The sequence below is a fragment of the Anomaloglossus baeobatrachus genome, chromosome 3, assembly GCF_048569485.1.
Source record: "Anomaloglossus baeobatrachus isolate aAnoBae1 chromosome 3, aAnoBae1.hap1, whole genome shotgun sequence".
NCBI classification, from domain to species: domain Eukaryota; kingdom Metazoa; phylum Chordata; class Amphibia; order Anura; family Aromobatidae; genus Anomaloglossus; species Anomaloglossus baeobatrachus.
In genome coordinates this window covers 58,885,017-58,908,431 of record NC_134355.1, presented here as the reverse complement: position 1 = coordinate 58,908,431, position 23,415 = coordinate 58,885,017, and the positions used below count along the sequence as shown (strand labels likewise).

Sequence of the window (23,415 nt, the reverse complement as noted above, 5' to 3'; positions counted from 1 at the left end):
GTGTATAGAAAAGGGTGTATTATAGAGCCTGCAAGGTGCAGGTGTGTATACAAAAGTGTGTATATTATAGAGCCTGCAAGGTGCAGGTGTGTATACAAAAGTGTGTGTATTATAGAGCCTGCAAGGTGCAGGTGTGTATACAAAAGTGTGTTTATTATAGAGCCTGCAAGGTGCAGGGGTGTATAGAAAAGGGTGTATTATAGAGCCTGCAAGGTGCAGGTGTGTATACAAAAGTGTGTTTATTATAGAGCCTGCAAGGTGCAGGTGTGTATACAAAAGTGTGTATATTATAGAGCCTGCAAGGTGCAGGTGTGTATACAAAAGTGTGTTTATTATAGAGCCTGCAAGGTGCAGGTGTGTATACAAAAGTGTGTGTATTATAGAGCCTGCAAGGTGCAGGTGTGTATACAAAAGTGTGTGTATTATAGAGCCTGCAAGGTGCAGGGGTGTATAGAAAAGGGTGTATTATAGAGCCTGCAAGGTGCAGGTGTGTATACAAAAGTGTGTGTATTATAGAGCCTGCAAGGTGCAGGTGTGTATACAAAAGTGTGTATATTATAGAGCCTGCAAGGTGCAGGTGTGTATACAAAAGTGTGTATATTATAGAGCCTGCAAGGTGCAGGTGTGTATACAAAAGTGTGTATATTATAGCGCCTGCAAGGTGCAGGTGTGTATACAAAAGTGTGTGTATTATAGAGCCTGCAAGGTGCAGGTGTGTATACAAAAGTGTGTGTATTATAGAGCCTGCAAGGTGCAGGGGTGTATAGAAAAGGGTGTATTATAGAGCCTGCAAGGTGCAGGTGTGTATACAAAAGTGTGTATATTATAGAGCCTGCAAGGTGCAGGTGTGTATACAAAAGTGTGTGTATTATAGAGCCTGCAAGGTGCAGGTGTGTATACAAAAGTGTGTTTATTATAGAGCCTGCAAGGTGCAGGGGTGTATAGAAAAGGGTGTATTATAGAGCCTGCAAGGTGCAGGTGTGTATACAAAAGTGTGTGTATTATAGAGCCTGCAAGGTGCAGGGGTGTATAGAAAAGGGTGTATTATAGAGCCTGCAAGGTGCAGGTGTGTATACAAAAGTGTGTATATTATAGAGCCTGCAAGGTGCAGGTGTGTATACAAAAGTGTGTGTATTATAGAGCCTGCAAGGTGCAGGTGTGTATACAAAAGTGTGTTTATTATAGAGCCTGCAAGGTGCAGGGGTGTATAGAAAAGGGTGTATTATAGAGCCTGCAAGGTGCAGGTGTGTATACAAAAGTGTGTTTATTATAGAGCCTGCAAGGTGCAGGTGTGTATACAAAAGTGTGTATATTATAGAGCCTGCAAGGTGCAGGTGTGTATACAAAAGTGTGTTTATTATAGAGCCTGCAAGGTGCAGGTGTGTATACAAAAGTGTGTGTATTATAGAGCCTGCAAGGTGCAGGTGTGTATACAAAAGTGTGTGTATTATAGAGCCTGCAAGGTGCAGGGGTGTATAGAAAAGGGTGTATTATAGAGCCTGCAAGGTGCAGGTGTGTATACAAAAGTGTGTGTATTATAGAGCCTGCAAGGTGCAGGTGTGTATACAAAAGTGTGTATATTATAGAGCCTGCAAGGTGCAGGTGTGTATACAAAAGTGTGTATATTATAGAGCCTGCAAGGTGCAGGTGTGTATACAAAAGTGTGTATATTATAGAGCCTGCAAGGTGCAGGTGTGTATACAAAAGTGTGTATATTATAGCGCCTGCAAGGTGCAGGTGTGTATACAAAAGTGTGTGTATTATAGAGCCTGCAAGGTGCAGGTGTGTATACAAAAGTGTGTGTATTATAGAGCCTGCAAGGTGCAGGGGTGTATAGAAAAGGGTGTATTATAGAGCCTGCAAGGTGCAGGTGTGTATACAAAAGTGTGTATATTATAGAGCCTGCAAGGTGCAGGTGTGTATACAAAAGTGTGTGTATTATAGAGCCTGCAAGGTGCAGGTGTGTATACAAAAGTGTGTGTATTATAGAGCCTGCAAGGTGCAGGGGTGTATAGAAAAGGGTGTATTATAGAGCCTGCAAGGTGCAGGTGTGTATACAAAAGTGTGTGTATTATAGAGCCTGCAAGGTGCAGGGGTGTATAGAAAAGTGTGTATTATAGAGCCTGCAAGGTGCAGGTGTGTATACAAAAGTGTGTGTATTATAGAGCCTGCAAGGTGCAGGTGTGTATACAAAAGTGTGTGTATATTATAGAGCCTGCAAGGTGCAGGTGTGTATACAAAAGTGTGTGTATATTATAGAGCCTGCAAGGTGCAGATGTGTATACAAAAGTGTGTATATTATAGAGCCTGCAAGGTGCAGGTGTGTATACAAAAGTGTGTGTATATTATAGAGCCTGCAAGGTGCAGGTGTGTATACGAACGTGTGTATATTATAGAGCCTGCAAGGTGCAGATGTGTATACGAACGTGTGTATATTATAGAGCCTGCAAGTGTGTATACGAACGTGTGTATATTAGAGCCTGCAAGGTGCAGGTGTGTATACAAATGTGTGTATATTATAAAGCCTGCAATAATGTCCAGGGTTGTTGCATAGCATACAGGGCTCCATGTCTTGAGGATACGAGCCTTGCTATTTAACAACCTCTCTGGCAGCACAAGCAGTTTTTGCATAAGCCCCCTGATCTTCTGTATTTGTTGTGGAACGGGCTGCGCTTTGGCTCCTTGTGATCCTGGGACAGACTGCAGCCCGTGAGTCACTGTGTGCTGGGAGGAGGGAGGCTGTGCTATCCAGGCTTACATCATTTTGCAGGCAAATGGGAAAAAAAAAAATAGAGCCTTGCACCAGCGAGGACAGTCATAATCCGGGCTGGTGCTGATCGCATGTATAGCAATTCCCTAATCATCTTAGGATTGTTACCAATACAGAGGGAATATTAACAGGAATCCATTTATACGTCTGAGATAAAATGTGACATCATTAGATTTGATGACGCAGTGCAACATTGCGATTTCCGAAAACTGAAAAACTGATGTGCAAAATACCAGTCCATTAATAAGACCAGTGATTACCATTAATACCAGTGATTAATAAGAGCAAAGGTTAGGGGCTTGTAGAATGTCACTTAAAGTGACCCCCAAAGTGTAACTTCATTTTCATATCAGCCATGGAAACTGTTCTATCAAAAATAGAGTTAAAGGGGTCTTCCCATTTCCCAATGTAGTATGTATAATAATAATATTAGCAAATAAATCCAATTAGAAATGTAGTCTTGTTCTTCTAATATAGCAATGTCTGTTACCTCATGTGCAGGGTATTGCAGCTTAGGTATCCATAGTTATGACCACTCATAAGGTTGTTTGTGGTCGTAACCAGGGATACCTAAGCTGCAATGCCCTGCACATGAGGTAAGAGACGAGAAGAACCATACTACATTTCTTGTTGGAGGTATTTGCTAATATTAATATACTGACTACATATTGAGATGGGAATAACCCTTTAAGTGAACAAAAAAAAATAGCCACAAAATAAAGTGTTTTTTCTTGTGTCCCAGTTTACATTTCCTAATAGTATTCCTGTGTTGTGTAAGAGGCGGCTGCACCATTTTACCATTTTCTTGCACTGAATTGCTCAAGGAGAGACTAGTAATCTAATTCAGGATTATGTTTTACTATAGAATATCATCCCGGGTGAATAGACGGCAGCTGCCATAAAGTAGCTTCGCTGAAAAAAAAAAAAAATGAATTTCTCCCATAGAAGGGATCACAGGCAACTCAACCTTTATCCAGGGCTACACAAGGAGTAGAGGAAAAACCAGCACCTACGCAGAAAACCCAAAAAAACCTTCTTTATTGCAAAAACCATGCATATAAAAACATAATGCAATATTAAAAGTAGACCACGTCTACACGTTTCAGGCCCCAAAAACTTGGCCCTTAATCATGACATTAAGGGCCAAGTTTTTGGGGCCTGAAACGTGTAGCTGTGGTCTTACTATTGCAGTATATTTTTATATAGGGCGGCACGGTGGCTCAGTGGTTAGCACTGCAAACTTGCAGCATTGGGGTCCTGGGTTCAAATCCCACCAAGGAGAACATCTGCAAGGAGTTTGTATGTTCTCCCCGTGTTTGCGTGGGTTTCCTCCGGGTACTCCACTTTCCTCCCACACTCCAAAGACATACAAATAGGGAATTTACATTGTGAGCCCCAATGGTGACAGTGTTCCTGATGTATGTGAAGCACTGCCGAATATGTTAGCGCTATATAAAAAAAAAAAAAAATTATTTATTTTTATATGCATGTTTTTTTCAGATCTTCTGAGTAGGTGCTGGTTTTTCCTCTACGCCTTGTGCATGCTTTTCGGCAGGATCCGCCCTGTCTTTTCACCACATGAATTGCAAGGTTTAGGTGAGCTATTGGATTTTTTTTTTTTTTTTTTTTGGCTATGCTTTTATCAGGGGCTGGTAACATTGTAGTTCTGGTCTAAATTGTAAGAAGCTAATGCAGCAGCCTACACATATCAGACACTACTAGTGCCCGTAGGTACAAAACACACACACTAAAAAATAACCACAGCCCATCAGAAGCAGGAGAGTATAGATTTTTACTAAAAACAAGAGTAAAGTTCCATAATGGGCCAGCAAGAAACCTCCTGCTTGCTTCTGATGGGATTTATTTTCATTTGTTGGTATTAAAATGGCCTAGTGTTTAAATGAGGTTTTAATGTATTTTTTTATTATTTTTACCAATTTTTCACATCACTATATAAACAAAAAAAACAACAAAGCTTGCAGTTTTCCATCTAGTTCTAATATTAGACCCATTTTTCCTGTTCTGTATAGAAACCTTTTCAACAGTCTCATTATCATCAAGGACAGAATTGCAATGAGAGGCAACATGTCTATTCACAATATTAAAGGACCTGTAAATTCCCAATATGTGATATCACAGCTCACCTCCTCCTATACAAGGACTGATCACACTTCCATATACAACAGATAACATAGGATCCACCATTTAGTAAAGGTGAGGTTACAGCTCACCCCTTCCTCCTCCCTTCACAATGGCATTTGCCCTGATTATAGCATTCTGATAACGTTTCTGGAATCTATTGCTGCCAATGCTCATGTAGACAACAAAGTTGGGGTCTAATATTGGGGGGGGGGGTCAGTGATTTTTTTTTTTTAATATAAACAAGTAAAAAATACATTTAATATAAAAACTTTAATTTAAACATCCCTTAAAGAAAATGTCTAGGATTAAGCTGCCGCTGCTCCTGTGGTCTTATTCTGTCTTTGTGAACACGAACGAACCAACCATGCACACGCAACTGCTGCCACCAATCGCTGCTGCCACTGTTTATAGTATTATGTGCTGCACTTCATCAGTGCAGGACAGTTTACCAAGACGGGCAGTGCTATTGGAGTGACAGCAGGGATAGTCCCTGCTATGGACAACCCCTTTAAATCCTACTTATCTATACAGCAATATTTCACTTTAAGGGTAAGTTTCCAAGGATCTGCAGCAGATTCACCTGTGGAAAATCCTCTGCATAATACAGCCCTGGGGTTCTGAATGAGATTTCACTATAGATCCTTTCCATGCTGCAGAAAAATATATATAAAACCAATCTGCAGCAAAACTGACCTGCATTACGGATAGAAAATCCAAAAATGTCAGTGTGTTTATCAGCCTTTGCAATACAAAAGGGAGCATGCTGCAAAATTCCACAGTGATTACACTATATGGTAACATATCATACATTTACACCCCCCCTCCACAAAAAAGGGGTTTATGCTTTTATAACTTGACATTTTACACTGTGAAGTTTAACATTCTGCTCGTCGCTTTTGCCAAGTTACAATTTGCATAAAATGTCGCGTAACCACGAGTACTTTACTGAAATAAGTGGTCTGAAGGCGTTCCCCATACATGCCTACAGCTCTCTGCATTAAAGGGGAACTCTAGGCATAGAAGAGAATTAAAGAGAGGCTTATGCTTTAAGTTCTTTTATAAATCAGTAGCGCAGATGAAAATAAGCAACTTTGTAATACGTTAGAAAAATCTGCTTCTTTCTCTGCCAGAATTGATCAGTCATTATCGAAATTCTCAATTCTGAGGTCAAATCTGTACTCAGTGAAGACTTTCCCATTACGGAGATAGGAGATGGCAGTTGGTGCTGATGAGATTCTATGAGGAGGGAGGAGCTATATATGCAGACCTCAATCCCCTTTATCTGCATAGGAAATAGCAGTTGTTACTGATGAGATTCTATATGGATAAAAGGGGTACCAGGAGTGCTGCTGTAAGAAGAGACTGCTCAGACTGCTGTCCACCTTATCTATCCGATAATACTGGAGCTGCCATGAGGCTGATGTAAGACGAGACTGCTCCCACCTTGTCTATCCGATAATACTGGAGATGCTATGAGGCTGATGTAAGAAGAGACTACTCACACTGCTGTCCTCCTTGTCTATCCGATAATACTAGAGATGCCATAAGGCTGATGTAAGAAGAGACTGCTCACACTGCTGTCCTCCTTGTCTATCCGATAATACTGGAGATGCCATGAGGCTGATGTAAGAAAAGACTGCTCACACTGCTGTCCACCTTGTCTATCCGATAATACTGGAGATGCCATGAGGCTGATGTAAGAAGAGACTGCTCCCACCTTGTCTATCCGATAATACTGGAGATGCCATGAGGCTGATGTAAGAAGAGACTGCTCACACTGCTGTCCACCTTGTCTATCCAATAATACTGGAGATGCCATGAGGATGAGGTACGAAGAGGCTGCTCCCAGCTTGTCTATCCGATAATACTGGAGATACCATGGAGCTGAGGTACGAAGAGGCTGCTCACACTGCTGTCCACCTTGTCTATCCTATAATACTGGAGATACCATGAGGCTGATGTAAGAAGAGACTACTCCCACTGCTGTCCACCTTGTTTATCCGATAATACTGGAGATGCCATGAGGCTGAGGTACAAAGATGCTGCTCCCACTGCTGTAAACTTTGTGTATCTGATAATACTGGAGATGCCATGAGGCTAATGTAAGAAAAGGCTGCACACATGGTTGTCCACCTAGTCTATCTGATAATACTGGAGATACCATGAGGCTAAGGTAAGAAGAGGCTGCTCACACTGCTGTCCAATATTTTATTCTTACCGACAGTAGATTGTGAAAGTTTGCCCTAGGTCACAACATAGGGGCTTCCTATCCCATATGCTCAAAGGCTCCTATTTTAGTACAGGCATCTATCAGTGTAACAAGTCAGTGGCAATTTTAACTATATAGTGATATTACCTCCCTAGAAAATGTCATTGTGATTTTTGTTAAAACTTATTTAAGAATTTATTTAGGCTGACATTTCCTTTACTTGATTCCCAGAGAGCCCTTTAATACACAGACCTGAAGGCACTTCACCCTTAGGCTATGTGCGCACGTTGCGTCGGTGTACCTGCAGTTTATTCTGCACGTTTTCCTTCCCTTGGTTTTTGACCAAATGGCTTTTGACCATTTTTTAGCGCTAAAAACGCATGCGTTTTTACCGCGTTTTTAGTGCGTTTTTAGCGCTTTTTACCTGCGTTTTCACCTGCGTTTCTGCAGATGCGTTTTTGAGATCAAGACACTGAGAAATAAAGTTGAATTAGTCAAAAAGAATGAAAAAAGAGAAAAAAAGTATAAAATTAACTTTTAATAAAATTATATGGTAAATTATCAATTTAAATGTAATAATAGTGGTTATGCACATTTTAACAGAAAAATAGCTAAAGTTTATTATTTTTTAACATTTAAATTTTCGGTTATTGTGTGTGTGTAAAGGAACATTAGAACCCATTACTTTTTGGCCAGAAAAGCATGCGTTTTTGGAGCCAAAAACGCAGTTGAAAAGCAGGTAAAAAGCATGTAAAACGCAGGAATTGTGATTTTGGTTGCTTTTTGCCATTTCTCATTGACTCCAATGTTAAGGAAACGCTGCAGAAATGGCAAAAACAACTGACATGCTGCTTCTTTTTCAGCATGGTTTTTGACCACAAATATGCAAATTAAACGCTGCAGAAAAAAAAGCAAAGTGCAGACAGGATTTCTGCTTTTCCCATAGACTTTGCTGGAAAACAAAAACGCATGCCTTTTTGCCCAAAAACGCTGCTGCCAAAAACGCTGCAGAAACGCGGTAAAAAACGCAACGTGTGAACATAGCCTTAGAGACCTCCTTCAGAGCACCTCCAAAAGCAGTATTTCTGTAACGCATATATAAAATGACTCAACATTTCACGTATATTGTAGTCTATGGTAAAAGCACAGTGAACTCCCCTGGATCCAACACTCCTAACTCCAGACACAATGTAGCAGGGATACCCACGCTAAATGAGAATATCCAAACAAGTCTGGTGAATGTGACACAAGCGCGAGCGCAGGAGCACGGTCTGCGGATGGTAAAGCTAAATTACCTGGAAGAGATAAAACGTAACACCTTGTCCTTGAAACACGACCACTTTTCTAAAGAGACAATTTATCTTCCTGTTCAGTAGGCAGCGAAAATTGCAAGCGCCGGTTCTCATCTGTCTGTGCAGAATGCGCCTTCATTGAGGGATAAACGTGGAATAGAGATGTCAGAGCAAACGCTGGAAGGTGAGCCAGTATTCAGCGGAAATGCAGCCAACACGCCGCGCTTCACAGTAATACTCCGCCATGTAACACCCACAACTAAACGCTTCAGACTAAGGCCCTATGCGCACTAGAAAAAAGAATTTTTCTCAAGTAATTTCTTGAGTGAAGGATTAGCACACCTACATTAAAAAAACGCACCGATAACACACCGAAAAACGCATGCGTTTTTCCTGCGTTTTAGTGACTTTTTTGCAGGTTCGTCACTGCGTTTTTTAATGCTTTAACAGCAATAAATAATATAGATAATATATAGATAGATAATATAGATGAATAAATAGACAGATAAATATCTATCCATTATCTATTTATTTATCTAATGGATAGATAGATAATGGATAGATGAATAAAAAGATAAATCAATAGATAGAGTTCCTGTGAGGATACACTGCAGTTCTCGCGAGCGGTAAGGTGTTCACATTACCGACCGTGAGAAATGACCTATAGTTACCCCTGCAGCATCGCTCACTGAACGAGGCTACATTATGTGTCAGACGCGGCTGGATGCAAGTGAAATGGGATCTGTGTGGATTACGCCGGAGCTGTGTGTTTGGGGGGGTAAATAAAGGGGTGAAAGAGGGGGCTTTTTTGTTATTTTATTTAAAATAAAAGGATTTTTCGGTGTGTGTGTGTGTGTGTGTGCGCGTGTGTGCGTGTGTGTTTATTCATTTTACTTACAGGTTAATCATGTAAGCTGTCTCATAGACACTGCCATGGTTAAGCTAGGACTTAGTGGCAGCGCATAGCTGCTATTAACTCGTTATTACCCCGATTGACACCGCATCACAGCAATCAGGAAGAGTCGGTAACACGCCGGGACTGTCGCATAACGGATGCGACATTCTCGTGGCAGCAGCGGGCTGATATTCTTGGCTGCGAGGGGGGGGGGAATCATTAACCCTGTCCCTCGCCCTCCCCAGCCTGAGAATATCGGGCCGCCACTGTGTGCTTACCTTGGCTGGACGGTAAAAATACGGCGGAGCCCATGTTTTGTTTTTTTTCGTTTTTTATTTTTAATATGTACGTTTGATTTCTATGTGCATTCTAGATGTCTGTGATGTGTGTGTGTGCCCCCTAGACCAGTCAGATGGCCAAGGGACAGAAGAATTCCCTAATGTGTTGATTGGGTGACACTGATAAAGTGTCATGTATCACTATGTCATATCATTCTGCGCAAGCTATACTTACACAGAATATGTCTGGCGTCCATCAGTGTGCACTGTCAGGATAGATCTCGTAGCAACCTTCCAGTATAAAGAAACATATACTGCATGGTATACATCTCTGCAGTTTCCTGCATAGGAAAGTGCAATCTACAGTGCGTTCCTATAAAAGTTACATAAGTGCATGCCGGCTAGACGGAGGCTGAAAGAACACATTTAGGGTACATGCCCACGATCAGGGTTTGCAGCTTTGTGGATGCAGCATGTTTCCGCTGGTGTCCAAAACGCTGCATTGTACAGTAGAAGCACAGTGAATGGGATTTCTAGAAATCCCATATCCACACTGCGTGTATGGCCCGCAGCAAAAACTAACCTGCAGTGCGGCTTTGTGAGCAGCAAGCAGGGCTATGGAGTCGGAGTCGTGGGGTCTGAGTCGGTGCTCATTTTGGTGGAGTCGGTATAAAATGGACCGACTCAGACTCTTAAAATATATAATAACTTGGGGCAGGAGTGCAATGCAGAATGTGCTGAATATTTTTTCATAGGAATTTGGGAAAGTTATGAAATGTTCTATAAATGTCTGTTCTATTCCTGGTCTAAGGCTACATTCACACACACAGCATTTTTGCTGCATATTCTGAGAATACTTTTGTGAGCTGCAAAAGCAGATCAGCTTTTTAAAAAACCGCATCACCTGAAAGATTTTTGAGCTCATAAATAATGCTTTCAATAGCAAAAGCAGTATGTGTGAGATGGAGCCACAGCGCTGTTCATGTAACTGAGGAACAAACAGATATTACAACAGAAGAACAGCAAAATGATACTTCAGGATTAGATGATCTTGTTGAAGCTGCTTCAAAACACTTTCATATTTATCACATGCGCTGTGTTGTGCACACGCTGCAGCTGGCAATAAGAGATAGTCTGCAAGAGGAACATGCTGGAAATCTGATTGCAAAAGTGAGGAAATTGGTTATTGCCGCCAGAACCCCTAAAATTGATTCCATCTTGAAGAGACGTGCTGGGAAAGGGGCAATTGTTGATCAAGCTACTCGGTGAGGCAGCACTTATTTAATGATTGAGCGATTGCTTGAACTAAAATAGTTTCTTATAGATATGGCGAACTCTCAGGTAACCCTAAATGAAGGTGAATGGACACAGGTGGCTGAATTGAAGGAATTGCTTTAATCGCCCATTAACCGTGACTAAAAAATTACCAGCTGAGGATGTAACTCCTTTTCCTTTTCTTTTGCATTTTCATAAGGGAGTGGAAGAACTTGCTATTTTGCCTGTCCCAAAGAGGAGGTTTAATTGCAGATGGCATTTCTGCTTCAATGAAACGGAGGGAGACACAGCTATTGGAAAATAAAATTCTTCTGGCAGCTGTTTATGTGGACCCAAGTTATCGTATACTGCTTGATGATCAACAGCTTACTAAAGGAAAAGAAGCTTTCACTGAGGTAGCAGTTAGGATGAGCGGCTACAGGACTGCCAGGTGCAAGAGGACTTGGGGCCTGACAGTGCTACTGCTGCCATATCTTCATCCTCATCAGATGAGGAGTTTAACTTTGACAAGTATTTGGATGACATGGAGCAGGCAAAGCGTTGCCGCAAGGAAAAAGCTTTCACTCCATCTCCTATAGCAGCAGATTGACCAGATTTCAGTAAAATTTTTCACTCGCTCTCAAAGAAATAGAAAAATGCAACCGTTCATCAAAACTGACTGTGCATGAGGCAATTCCTTTATACCCGGAAATTGTTAGAGATGTTGCCCAAGTGGTTACGGCTTTGCCTCCAACCCAAGTTACTGTAGAGAGGTTGTTCTCTAGCTTTAAAATTATTAGGTCAGATTTGAGGTCATCTGCGAAGGAGGATCTGATGGAAGCAAATTATTTCTTACAACAAATTCATAGACTGCACAAATGTAATTTAGTATGTTTTTGTTGAAAACTGTTTTTGCCACTTACATAGTGTATTACATAGTGTCTATCTATTATATAAAGCTGTGTGTGTGTGTGTGTGTGTGTGTGTGTGTGTGTGTGTGTGTGTCTGGGATTGTCATCCGCACCGTCGCAGCTACAGCCACAAAATTTTGCACACTCACATGTCTGGACCCCGAGAGCGTCATAGGCTATGTTTTGAGGGGAAATTTTAACCCCGCGCTTTACAGTTATTCGCCAAAAAACCTGCCTCCATTAAAGCGAATGGAGCTGGGAGCCACAGTGCAGCCAGAACCTCAGAAGAATGCGCAGCCACGCCCTTATATGGAATGTTGGCGTGTCACAATGCAGCCAGGGAAAGAGACAGACACAGACAGGGTAAGAGACAGACACAAAGAGACAGACACAGACTGACAGGGAAAGAGAGACACAGAGACAGACACAGGGAAACAGAGAGAAAGAGAGGGTAAGAGACAAACAAAGATAGGTAAAGAGACAGACAAGAAGACAGACAGAGGGAAAGAGACAGGGAAAGAGACAGACAGGGTAAGAGACAGACAAAGATAGGTAAAGAGACAGACAAGGAGACAGAGGGAAAGAGGGAAAAAGACAGACAGGGAAAGAGGAAAGAGAGAGATAGGTTAAGAGACAGACACAGACAAAGAGACAGAGACAGACACAGGGAAACAGACAGACAGGGAAAGAGAGGGAAAGAGACAGGGAAAGAGATTGAGACAGACGGAGAAAGAGACCGAGACAGTCAGAGACAGACAGGGAAAGAGACAGACAGACAAAGAGAGACAGAGAGATATATACAGAGGGGGAGACAGACAGAGAATGGGAAAGAAACAGAGACAGTTACTATCCCGGGCGTTAATACATTCTATTCTAGGAATGTTAATACATTCTATTTTGTTAACAACAGTTATTAACCCGGGCGTGTGTATGTATGTATGTATGTATGTATGTATGTATGTATGTATGTATGTATGTATGTATGTATGTACGTACGTACGTACGTATGTATGTGTATGTATGTACGTATGTCCGGGATTGGCATCTGCACCGTTGCAGCTACAGCCACAAAATTTTGCACACTCACAAGTCTGGACCCCGAGAGCGTCATAGACTATGTTGTGAGGCAACATTTTAACCCCGCGCATTCCAATTTATCAATCAATTTTGCCCCTATCTACATAATGGGGAAAAAGTGAAACGAAAAGTGTATCCGCACCGTCACATTTACAATCACGAAATTTTGCACAGACACCTCATGTGACCCAGGGAACATCGTAGACTATGTTTTGACAGGAACATTTAACCCCCGAAATATATGTTGTGAAATGCTTCTATTATCTTAGTTTTTGCCTTTTAATAATTACCTTTCTATCTATTTGTTTTGTGGTTTTTGTGTGCAGAATACATTTTTGTTAATACATTCTATTTTGTTAACAACAGTTATTAACCCGGGTGAAGCCGGGTAGTACAGCTATATATAACACTTTGTAATAAACAATGTAAGTGGCAAAAAACAGTTATCAACAGAAACATACTAAATTACATTTAGTATATTGCTTATATTTAAGTGAAAAATGTATTGTAGTGCAATGTGAACATTGGACATTTAATCATTGTCATGATACAATAATCAAGGTATTTAGATAGAACATATTTATTGGAATACAACTTTAACCCCTTCAGCCCCGGGGCACTTTCCGTTTTTGCGTTTTTGTTTTTTGCTCCCCTTCTTCCGAGAGCCGTAACTTTTTTATTTTTCCGTCAATCTTGCCATATGAGGGCTTGTTTTTTGCGGGACAAGTTGTACTTTTAAATGAAACCATAAGTTTTACCATATGGTGTACTGGAAAGCAGCAAAAAAATTCCAAGTGTGGAAAAATTGCAAAAAAAGTGTGATGGCACAATAGTTTTTGGGATGTTTTATTCACGGTGTTCACTATATGGTAAACCTGATGTGTGGGTATGATACCTGAGGTCGGTGCGAGTTTGTAGACACCAAACATGTATAGGTTTACTTGTATCTAAGGGGTTAAAAAAAATTCACAAGTTTGTCCAATAAAAGTGGCGCACGTTTTGCGCCATTTTCTGAAACACGTAGCGTTTTTATTTTTTGGGATCTGTGGCTCAGTGACGGCTTATTTTTTGCGTCTCGAGCTGACGTTTATAATGGTACCATTTTTGCGCAGATGCTACGTTTTGATCGCCTGTTATTGCATTTTGCGTAAAACTTGCGGCGACCAAAAAACGTAATTTTGGCGTTTGGAATTTTTTTGCCACTACGCCGTTTACCAATCAGATTAATTGATTTTATATTTTGATAGATCGGGCATTTCTGAACGCGGCGATACCAAATATGTGTATATTTATTTATTTTTTAACCCTTTAATTTTCAATGGGGAGAAAGGGGGGTGATTTGAACTTTTAGGTTTTTTTATTTTTTTTTAATTTTTTAAAACTTTTTTTTTACTTTTTTTATTTTATTTTACTAGTCCCCCTAGGGGGCTATAGCGATCAGCAATCCGATTGCTGATCGCTATCTGCTGATCACAGCTATTCCGCTGTAAACAGCAGAAATAGTCACTTTCTTTCTTCCTCTGCTCCGTGCCGAGGAAGAATGAAAGTGAAACTTCTTAGCACCAGGCGTCATCACATGACCCTGTGCTACGATGGCAACCACCGAACGTCACGTGATCACTCACGTGACGTCCGGAGGGGGCGGAGGTAAGAAAAAAAGATGGCCGCGCGCATATAGATCTCGCTGCCAGACTTTGGCAGCGAGATCTAAGGGGTTAATGTTCCGGGTGGAATGCGATTCCACTCGGAACATGTAGGCACACATGTCAGCTGTTGAAAACAGCTGATATGTGTGCCGATCCACGCCGCCTGCCCGCGGCAGGGGGCGGGGATTACCGGGACACGATCCATGACGGAAAGATCCGTCCATGGTCGTGAAGGGGTTAAAACACAAAAAAATGTAATAAGTTGTAAATATGTAATACGCTATGTAATATATTTCTACACACAAGATATACAGTATATATAATCTATATTACATATTGTATTACATATTTACAATTTCTTAGTTTTTTGTGTTCTAAAGTTGTATTCCATATATTTTTATGTTCTATCTAAATACCTTGATTATTGTATCATGACAATGATTACATGTCTGATGTTCACATACACATGTTCATGTACTACAATACATTTTTCACTTAAATATAAGCAATATATGTCGGAGTCGGTGCAAGGGAAATTGAGGAGTCGGAGTCGAAGGTTTGGCTTACCGACTTCACAGCCCTGGCAGCAAGAATGGCAATTCTTTGCTGCGGAGGCACATGCATCCTCCATAGTGTGAATAATAATAATCTTTATTGCTATAGCGCCAACATATTCCGCAGCGCTTTACAATTCAGGAGTATCATATACAAACAAGTAAAAGTTATAGAAAATACAATATTTAGAGGGAAAAAAAACACAGCAAGAGACAACAGCGCACTGAACCTTGATCACGGGCAGCTGCAGTCTCTTGTGGAGGAGACTCGCGGTCCCACAGGTCAGGACCGCCGCGTCCAGGATGCAGCGGGTCCCGATTGTGGGCACGTACCCTTACCCTGCGCCTGAGAAATGGTCGGCCATGATGACATTAGTATATACGACATATGTAAAAGTTTCCAGACATATTCAGTAGGCTAGGTGCATGCACGCGGTGTGCACCTAGCCTAAGCGATGTATGGACTATATAGAACAAACTCATATTGCTTAGTGGCCAATGCCTGAATGCTGCAGTCCATTCACTTCCATGGGAGATCACACAATGTGTGAAGGCTACTCTGTTCTGCCTGTACATCACTTAGGTCCGGCTCACTATGGGCTTTATTTTTTTTCATTGATGAGATGAAGTTTTAATTGGTTTCATTTGGGAGTACATAATATTTTTTTAATTGCCTTTTATTCCAATTTTTGAGAAACGGAATGAACAAATAAAAAGCAATTCAGGAATTGTCCATTTTTTCTATGCCGTTCACCATGCAGTAAATGTGATAAGACCACTTTATTCTTCAGGTCAGTGCAATTAGGCCATGTTCACACAGGGAGGTTTTTTTATTATGATTTTTGCCTTGGTTTTATACAAAGCCATGCTACGGTACTAAACCTCTGCCTTAACAGTCCCAGCAAAGTTATGAGATTCCAGAAATCTCATGCACACACAACACACCTGCGTGGTTTTTTTTCCTGACCGTTTTGTAAACCACCTTGGTTTTGGCTCAGTTTTTGAAAGAATCAGCATGTCAATTCTTTGCAAACCCTCGGCAAAAAACCATGGCAAAACTGCAGGTTAACAAAAAGGAGACAGTTGCACTCTGTAGCGCTAAGACATGTGTAACAATGAATATGGGAATGTAGACATGCATCACTGCTATTAAAACATGCAAACATTGAGATACTTAGCACACAAAAATGGCCAGATTTTATGTGAGCCCAACAGCCAGTGCCAAGGCGTCCTCATTTGTGTTGGGTTCGCATCAAACTAATGCCCTTTTGGGTTAAAAAAAACCCTGCAGGTTAGTTCCTGGCAAAAGATGGTTTTGCTGCAAAAAAAAAAACCTGACCAAAAATGCCCTGTGTGAACATAGCCTAACAGTGATGCCAGGGTTGTAAAGTATTTTCAGAATTTGCATGCTAAGACACAGATTTACAAAAAAGGGTTCACTGCGTCGCCATATTCTGAGAGAACTTTATTCTGCTGTGTGGAGGCTTGTTAACTTGAAGTTTTTATTTGTACCATAACATTTTTTTGATCATTTTTTTGTCAATTTTTAAGTATCAGTGAACAATAACCAGAAATTCAGAAATTGTTGATTTTTTGTTTTGGTTTTTTTTTAATACCATTCACCGCGCTATAAAGGTGATCAGGCAACTCTCTTTGGGTCCGTACGATCACAATGATTCCACAATTTAGGCTGCTTTCACACTACGTTTTTTTAACATGCGTCCTGAACGTTTTTTTAATGCAAAAACTGATCCAGTGCAAATGCGTTTTCATTTCAATGCATTTGCAATGGACTCGCGTCAACATGCGTTCACATGCGTTTGCGTGCGTTATAGTGAGGATCCAGCGACTTGCAGTTTAACATTTTTCAAAAACGCTACTTGTAGCGTTTTTGAGCTGCGTCCAAATACTGCAAATTGCTGGATCCTGACTAAACTACACGCAAACACATGTGAACGCTGGCATGCTGATAGACAGAATCCTGCTTGCTCTACTGAGCATGCCCAGAAACCAGCCTGGCGTGATCAGTCTCCCTCTCCCCCTCCCTCTCCCCCTCCCTCTCCCTCTCCCCCTCCCCCTCCCTCTCCCCCTCCCCCTCCCTCTCAGCCTCTCTCCCCCTCCCTCTCAGCCTCTCTCCCCCTCCCTCTCAGCCTCCCTCCCCCTCCCTCTCAGCCTCTCTCCCCCTCCCTCTCAGCCTCTCTCCCCCTCCCTCTCAGCCTCTCTCCCCCTCCCTCTCAGCCTCTCTCTCCTCGCTCTCTCCCCCGCCTGAGTGCTGCGGACACTTTGTAACCAAGATAAATATCGGGTAATCAAGCAAAGCGCTTCTCTTAGTTACCCGATGTTTACGTTGGTTACGTGTGCAGGGAGCAGGCAGCCCGGCTCTTAGCACCTGCGGAGGCTCGTAACAAATGTAAATATCGGGTATCCAACAAGTTACCCAATGTTTACCTTGGTTACGAGCCTCCGCAGCTGTCAGATGCCGGCTCCCAGTCTATCACGTTCAGTTCCAATGACTCCCGATCGCATGACTCCAATGCCCGCCCATAAACTTAGAGTGGCAGTATCCTGCAAAATAACACATGCGTTTGCATGCGTTTTTTTGCTGTAAAAGCAGGATCCGCTTTTACAGCACAAAAACGTTCATGGCGCATGTTAAAAAAACGTTGAGTGAAAGCAGCCTAAATAGTTTTGATACTTTTGTGCAGTAAAATCAAACTTACATTACAGTATTTGGTTTTCCATCTTGATACTCTGATAACTTCTCATTTTTTAGTCGACTAGTAGTGATGAGCGACCACCACCATGTTTGGGTGCTCATTACTCGAGTTGAGCAGGTTGGACACTTGGCGGGCTCAACTCGAGTACCCGACTATAATGGAAGTCAAGGGGGAACGCAAGCATTTTTCCGGACTGAAAGTGTGGCTACCAGGCGGAAATAAAAAACAAACTTATTTTCTCCCAGAAGCTGCCAGTTTGCAATTATGGGGGTGAACACAAAGCGTCACTGTTCACTATAGCGGAGGTTGTTCGTGAAACTGTGTGACATTATTGAGGACTAGAAAAGGAAAACCCCTTTAAGTTCTGAGGAGGAGCAGTTTTAGAACAACCGTGAATACTGAGCCTCCATGAAGTATCAGGTCACATAGTGACCTCTCCTCTTTTATGCAGATTCCTGTATAATATTTTAGAAGCAGAGCTCAGATTTCATCCTGATAATATATTCCTGGCAGAAAACTGATGTCATTTTCCAGAGCTGGTAAAGCTGCATGAGAGGCTGGCGGTAATGATGTGATCATGGCCCTGCTGACTGCCGGAAACCTTACCTCCACCTCCCTACCATGTGTATTAATAGGTGGTGTGAAAAGGGGAAATAGGACGATATCCCTCTACCTCTTCTTTTACAATATTACATGGGGTGTGGTGTTTTACCCAATTAGTAAAGTGTGCTAGTTCTTTTAAGAGATTTGTTTTTAAGTTATCCTCTATCCAAAGGACAGAGACCTCCACCTACAACGAATATAGGGGTCTGCAGAGATCCCCGCCTGAATGGAGTGGGAGGTCGAGCATGCGCTCCTGTGCACCACTCACTCTGGGCGTGTGGAGCAATGCACATTCAATTTACATTGAATTTTTCTGGGCTTACAGAAAGATAACAGGATAAGGTAGAGCAATAAAAGTTACTGATCCTGAAAGGGCTGCCCAAGCACTATTCCAGAATACCATTAGTTTGGTACCAAAAAAAAAATCACCTGACAGAGTCTCTTGGAAAACACAATTTATGTGCAGATATAGTTGTAATCTGCAGGTAAATAGCATTACAATACTTCCTAGCCGCCTTACTGAAAGTGCAGCTACCGGGAAGGAAAAAATAAACTTATTTTCTCCCTTAAGTTGCCATCTTGCAATCATGGGGGTGTGCACAAAGCGTGACCGCTCACTATATTGTGGGTTTCACATAGGACTGTTAGAGTACAGTGCTCCGGTATATCCATGTCTGGCTGTCCCATAGTGAATGAATTGGGTGGAGGTCCGCAATCTCGATCTCTGTTATACTAGGACAGGGCTCTTTAGAGCTCCTATTCTTGGGATTGCTGAGGGTCACAGTGGATGGACCCCCAAAATTCAGTAAGTTATCCTCTATTCTGTGAGACCGCTGCTCAGCAGTTGCAGCACGTGTCAGGAGACAAATTGGTTTAGGTTTACTTAGGATTGGTAATAAATATCCAATTGATGGGAGCCTCACACCCGACACCCCCACTGATCAGGTGCGTCTGGGTCCCGCAGGCAACAGCTCCGTGTGTGTAGTGGCCATTCCCAGGTACTGCAATTCAGATCTCATTGAAGTAAAAGGGAGCGGAGAGTCGGTACCCACAATCATTGGTTGTCAGACCCCCACTGATCCTCATGACAGATCATCAATATAGTCATGGACTTTATAGTAGAACCCCAGTTATTTTGCTGTTGCACAAATAATGGTGACTCACCAGCAATATTCTATCTGTAAAAAATAGTAAATTAGCTCATTTACATAATAAAAGAGGGACTATGTGATATAGGTCACATAAAGTAATCACAATAAAGGCTACAATGTGCCTAGATAACAATCACTCAAAATCATTGCTCTTTCATTGGTCCAAAGACGTCCATACTCACCGATAAAAAGACAAGTATGCCGAAGCTGCGGACGTTACCTCTAATACACAGAGGAGAATATTTTGGCTTCCAGGTGATCCCATCACATCTGCTTGAGCGGCAGTTGTTTTATCAAGCGTCCCAAGGAAGCGCCACCGGCCGGGGGGCTACGGACACAGCCACTCATCTCAGATGGAGGATCTAATCAACGCAATCACAGTCCGGACAAAGCGGGCCATTCCTCATCCCCGAAAATCATGAACTTATCTTGGATAGTGCGTATATTCCATGGAGACATAACCTGTTGTGACTGGGATATCTCCAGATCCTTCATGGACTCTAAACTCCCTGGCTCTCAAACACATGCCCGCGCCATCCAACTCCACCCTTCTAGCTCCTCTGTATGAAGGTAATATTTCTGCTCCATAGGACAGAGCAGTGATATAGCAGAGGAGAGTCCATACAGTGATTAGAGGCAGAATAACAACCTTCTCTTAAACACTGCCGACCTCCGGTATTTGCTGTGAGCAGAGTATATCCTATGACTGTGATGGCTAGCCTTTTGAGCTTGGTGTGTCCAAATTCGTTAAAAAAAAAAAAAAAAAGGAAAACCAAGCATAACTCGGGTGTTGTGTCACTTCTCGAAAAATCCATAAATTTTTTGATATTTGTAGCTCTAGTAACAAAAAGTTACCTGATCATGACTGCTGGGGAGGGGGAGATAATGACTGCTGGGGGGGAGATGACTGCTGGGTGGAGTGGGGGGGGGAATCAGGAAATGATCATTATCTCCTCTTACCCCCAGCAGTCATTATCTCCTCTCTCCCTCCCGCCAGTAGTCATAAAAATGATGCTGGGGGGAGGGGGAGAGGAGATAATGAATATCTCATCCGCTCCCCCCAACAGTCATTATGAAATAACTGCTGGGGGAGAGGAGATAATGATCATCTCCTCCCCAACAGTCATTATCTCCTCTCCCCCTCCCTCCCAGCAGTCATTATCTCCTCTCCCCCTCCCCCCCCCCCCAGCAGTCATCAGAATTTCAGATCCATAATCTTGTGATATTTGTAGCTCTAATAACAAAACGTTACGTGATAATGACTGCTGGGGGGGAGGGGGAGATTATGACTGCTGGGGGGGGGGGATGAGGAGATAATTATTATCTCCTCTCACCCCCAGCAGTCATTATCTCCTCTCCCTGTCCCCCCAGCAATCATTATCCCCTCTCCCCCAGCAGCCATTATCTTTTTTCTTCTGCCCCAGTCCCCACCACAATTTTAATAACATATCCTGAGCGGTGCTGAACCAGATTCCGATTGGCAACAGCAGCGGTCTATAAATGTGCTCATGTGCAGACTTACTGCAGCAGCCACACTGTAATGGCACCCACCTGCAATGGCGCCTGCCTTCATGCTCTGCTCCGGAGGGTTAGAGAGAGGCGTGTTATGTACTGCGTGGTACATAAGGACTCCTCACTCAGGACCCCGATTAAAAAGGTGCAGAATACAAATTACCAGTGATGGCTAACCTATGAAACGCGTGTCAAAGGTGACACACCAAGCCATTTTTGCTGACACACGCGGCAGGGGCAGGTGGACGCGCCCTGATCTATAAGACAAGCCGCGTCTGCCAGTGATTTAACTAGAATCGCATGTGCGGCCCCCCCGAGCCGGTCATTTCGGAACAGCTTAGGCCACACATAAATGCAGTTCTAGTTAAATCCCCAGTGGCCGTGGCTTGTCTTGTAGATCGGGATGCGGCCGCCTGACCCTGCCGCATGGGTCAGCAAACATGGCTCGGCGTGTCACCTCTGACACGCGTATCATAACTTAGCCATTACTGGCCTGGGAGATGCAGCTTCAGTCTGTCTCCCCTGACTTCTGCTTGTAAGAACTGACAGGGTGAAACCTATCACAGGCAGGGGGCAGGGAAGACATGCTATAGCTGCATAACATTAACCAGGTAATCTACAGACAAGCCTATATAAATAAAAAGGATACAGAGTTCACATGCTCCTTCACAAGGCTGATCTGTAAGGTTAATCAATATTAAAGTCCTAGAGGACACCTTCAAAATTCCAGGTAATGAGCTTATGATGGTTTTCGATATAGTAAGAGGCCTACTAGCCAAAAACATTGAGGTCAAAGCCCCTTACTTCTCTTTTGGTTGCAATAAGGAACTCAAAAGGAAAAAAGGAGCTGTAATTTTTCGGGTATTATTACTTTAGTGTGCCTTTAAGAGCTTTAGATCTGGTCTTTAACATATGCAGCTCTAGGTCCATAGATAATATCCCCATAGGTTTACAGAAAGGCCTATGTGTGCACCACTTAGCGGAGCAGCAGGGCTTGCTCGCGGTATCGGATGCATGTAGGGTCTGTTATAATTGGCCATGTTATTTAGCTGGGAATGAATATCTCCACCATAATGTCTCTTCCCATCAGATAAACAGCAGCGGCTGATGCATAAAAATGTCATTACGGGAATAAAAATCACAAGCACAGACTTGTATAAGGAGCAGTGAAGCTTCCTTCACATAATGACACCATCTTTCTGCTTGGAAAAAAAATAAAGAAATAAATACACACAAGAATTTTTACCTCTTTTGCCAACTTGTGCCCTTGCTCGACAGTAATGGGTTTTTCCTTCACATCATTCAGCTTTGCCAGCGTCTTGGGATCATCTCTTAGGTCGATCTGCAAATCAGAAAAATAAAAAAAAGTCACTTTTTTTTCCAATTTCTTTTTAAATATTCTAAAACATGAAAAAAAAAGCAAATAGAGGTGTACAGCGGAGAAATATCACAGGCAGAGAGAACATCCGATGCCCCGGTGCCCTCCAGAGTGAAGCTTTTTTTTTTTTTTAATAACACATTTAATGAGGAAAAAAAAAAAAAAGAAAAAACGGGCGCAGGCAAAGGAACTGACCTGACCCAATATTCTCCTGCACTAAAAACCGCTCCATTTACTGAGCTATTCCGGGAGGCTCCGACGACCGCAGCCGTGGATGTTATAAAGCTGCCCTTCCACAATACATAGCAATAAAAACCTGCTGATCCGGGCTGCACATAGAAAACTGGTCACAAACCTGGTCATGGACAGAATGCTAGAACTGCAGTGAAGACTGACGAGTGCACATACCAAGTAACCGAGAGGACAGGATATTTATAGGTCTGTGTAAACATGGGGGGCAAAATGCATTAGCCGTGTAATGGGGGATATTTGGGGTGTCAATAAGCATTTATTACATCACTAGAAGGTGGCCCGATTCTAACGCATCGAGTATTCAATGTATGATTTTTGTTTATATATATATATATTTTTATTATATATATATATATATATATATTTTTATTATATATATATATATATATATATAGATATAGATATAGATATAGATATAGATGTTGTTGTGTGTAATTGCCAAGTGGTTGTGTAGGTCGCTGTAAATGTTCTGGGTGTTGTCTGGGTGTGGGGGTGTGTGAGAGCGGTGTTTGTGTGTTGCATTGTGTGTGTTCTGTTGTTTGTGGAGCGCTGTGTCTGCAGCGTTCTGTGTGTGTGGTGCTGTGTGTGTGTGTGTGTGTGTGTGTGTGTGTGTGTGTGGTGCTGTGTGTGTGTGTGTTTTGGGGGGAGGTATGTTTTGTGCAGTGTGTGTGTTGGAGTAGTCCTGGGGGGAGGGGAGTCTAAATAGGAGGAGTAGTCCTGGGGGGAGGTGTCTAATAGGTGGAATGGTCCTGGGGGGGGGGGATGGGGGGTGGG

The 23,415-nt window shown here is 42.3% G+C and overlaps 1 protein-coding gene across 1 annotated transcript in view; it reads right to left on the bottom strand.

The window, feature by feature from the left end:
- Positions 1-23,415, bottom strand: part of RHOQ (ras homolog family member Q) — a 75,857-nt gene that overhangs the window by 14,322 nt on the left and 38,120 nt on the right. Inside the window, exon 3 of the mRNA XM_075341439.1 lies at positions 22,258-22,353. Within this exon, the coding sequence (XP_075197554.1) occupies positions 22,258-22,353 (96 nt within the window). The remainder of the gene's footprint in view (positions 1-22,257; positions 22,354-23,415) is intronic.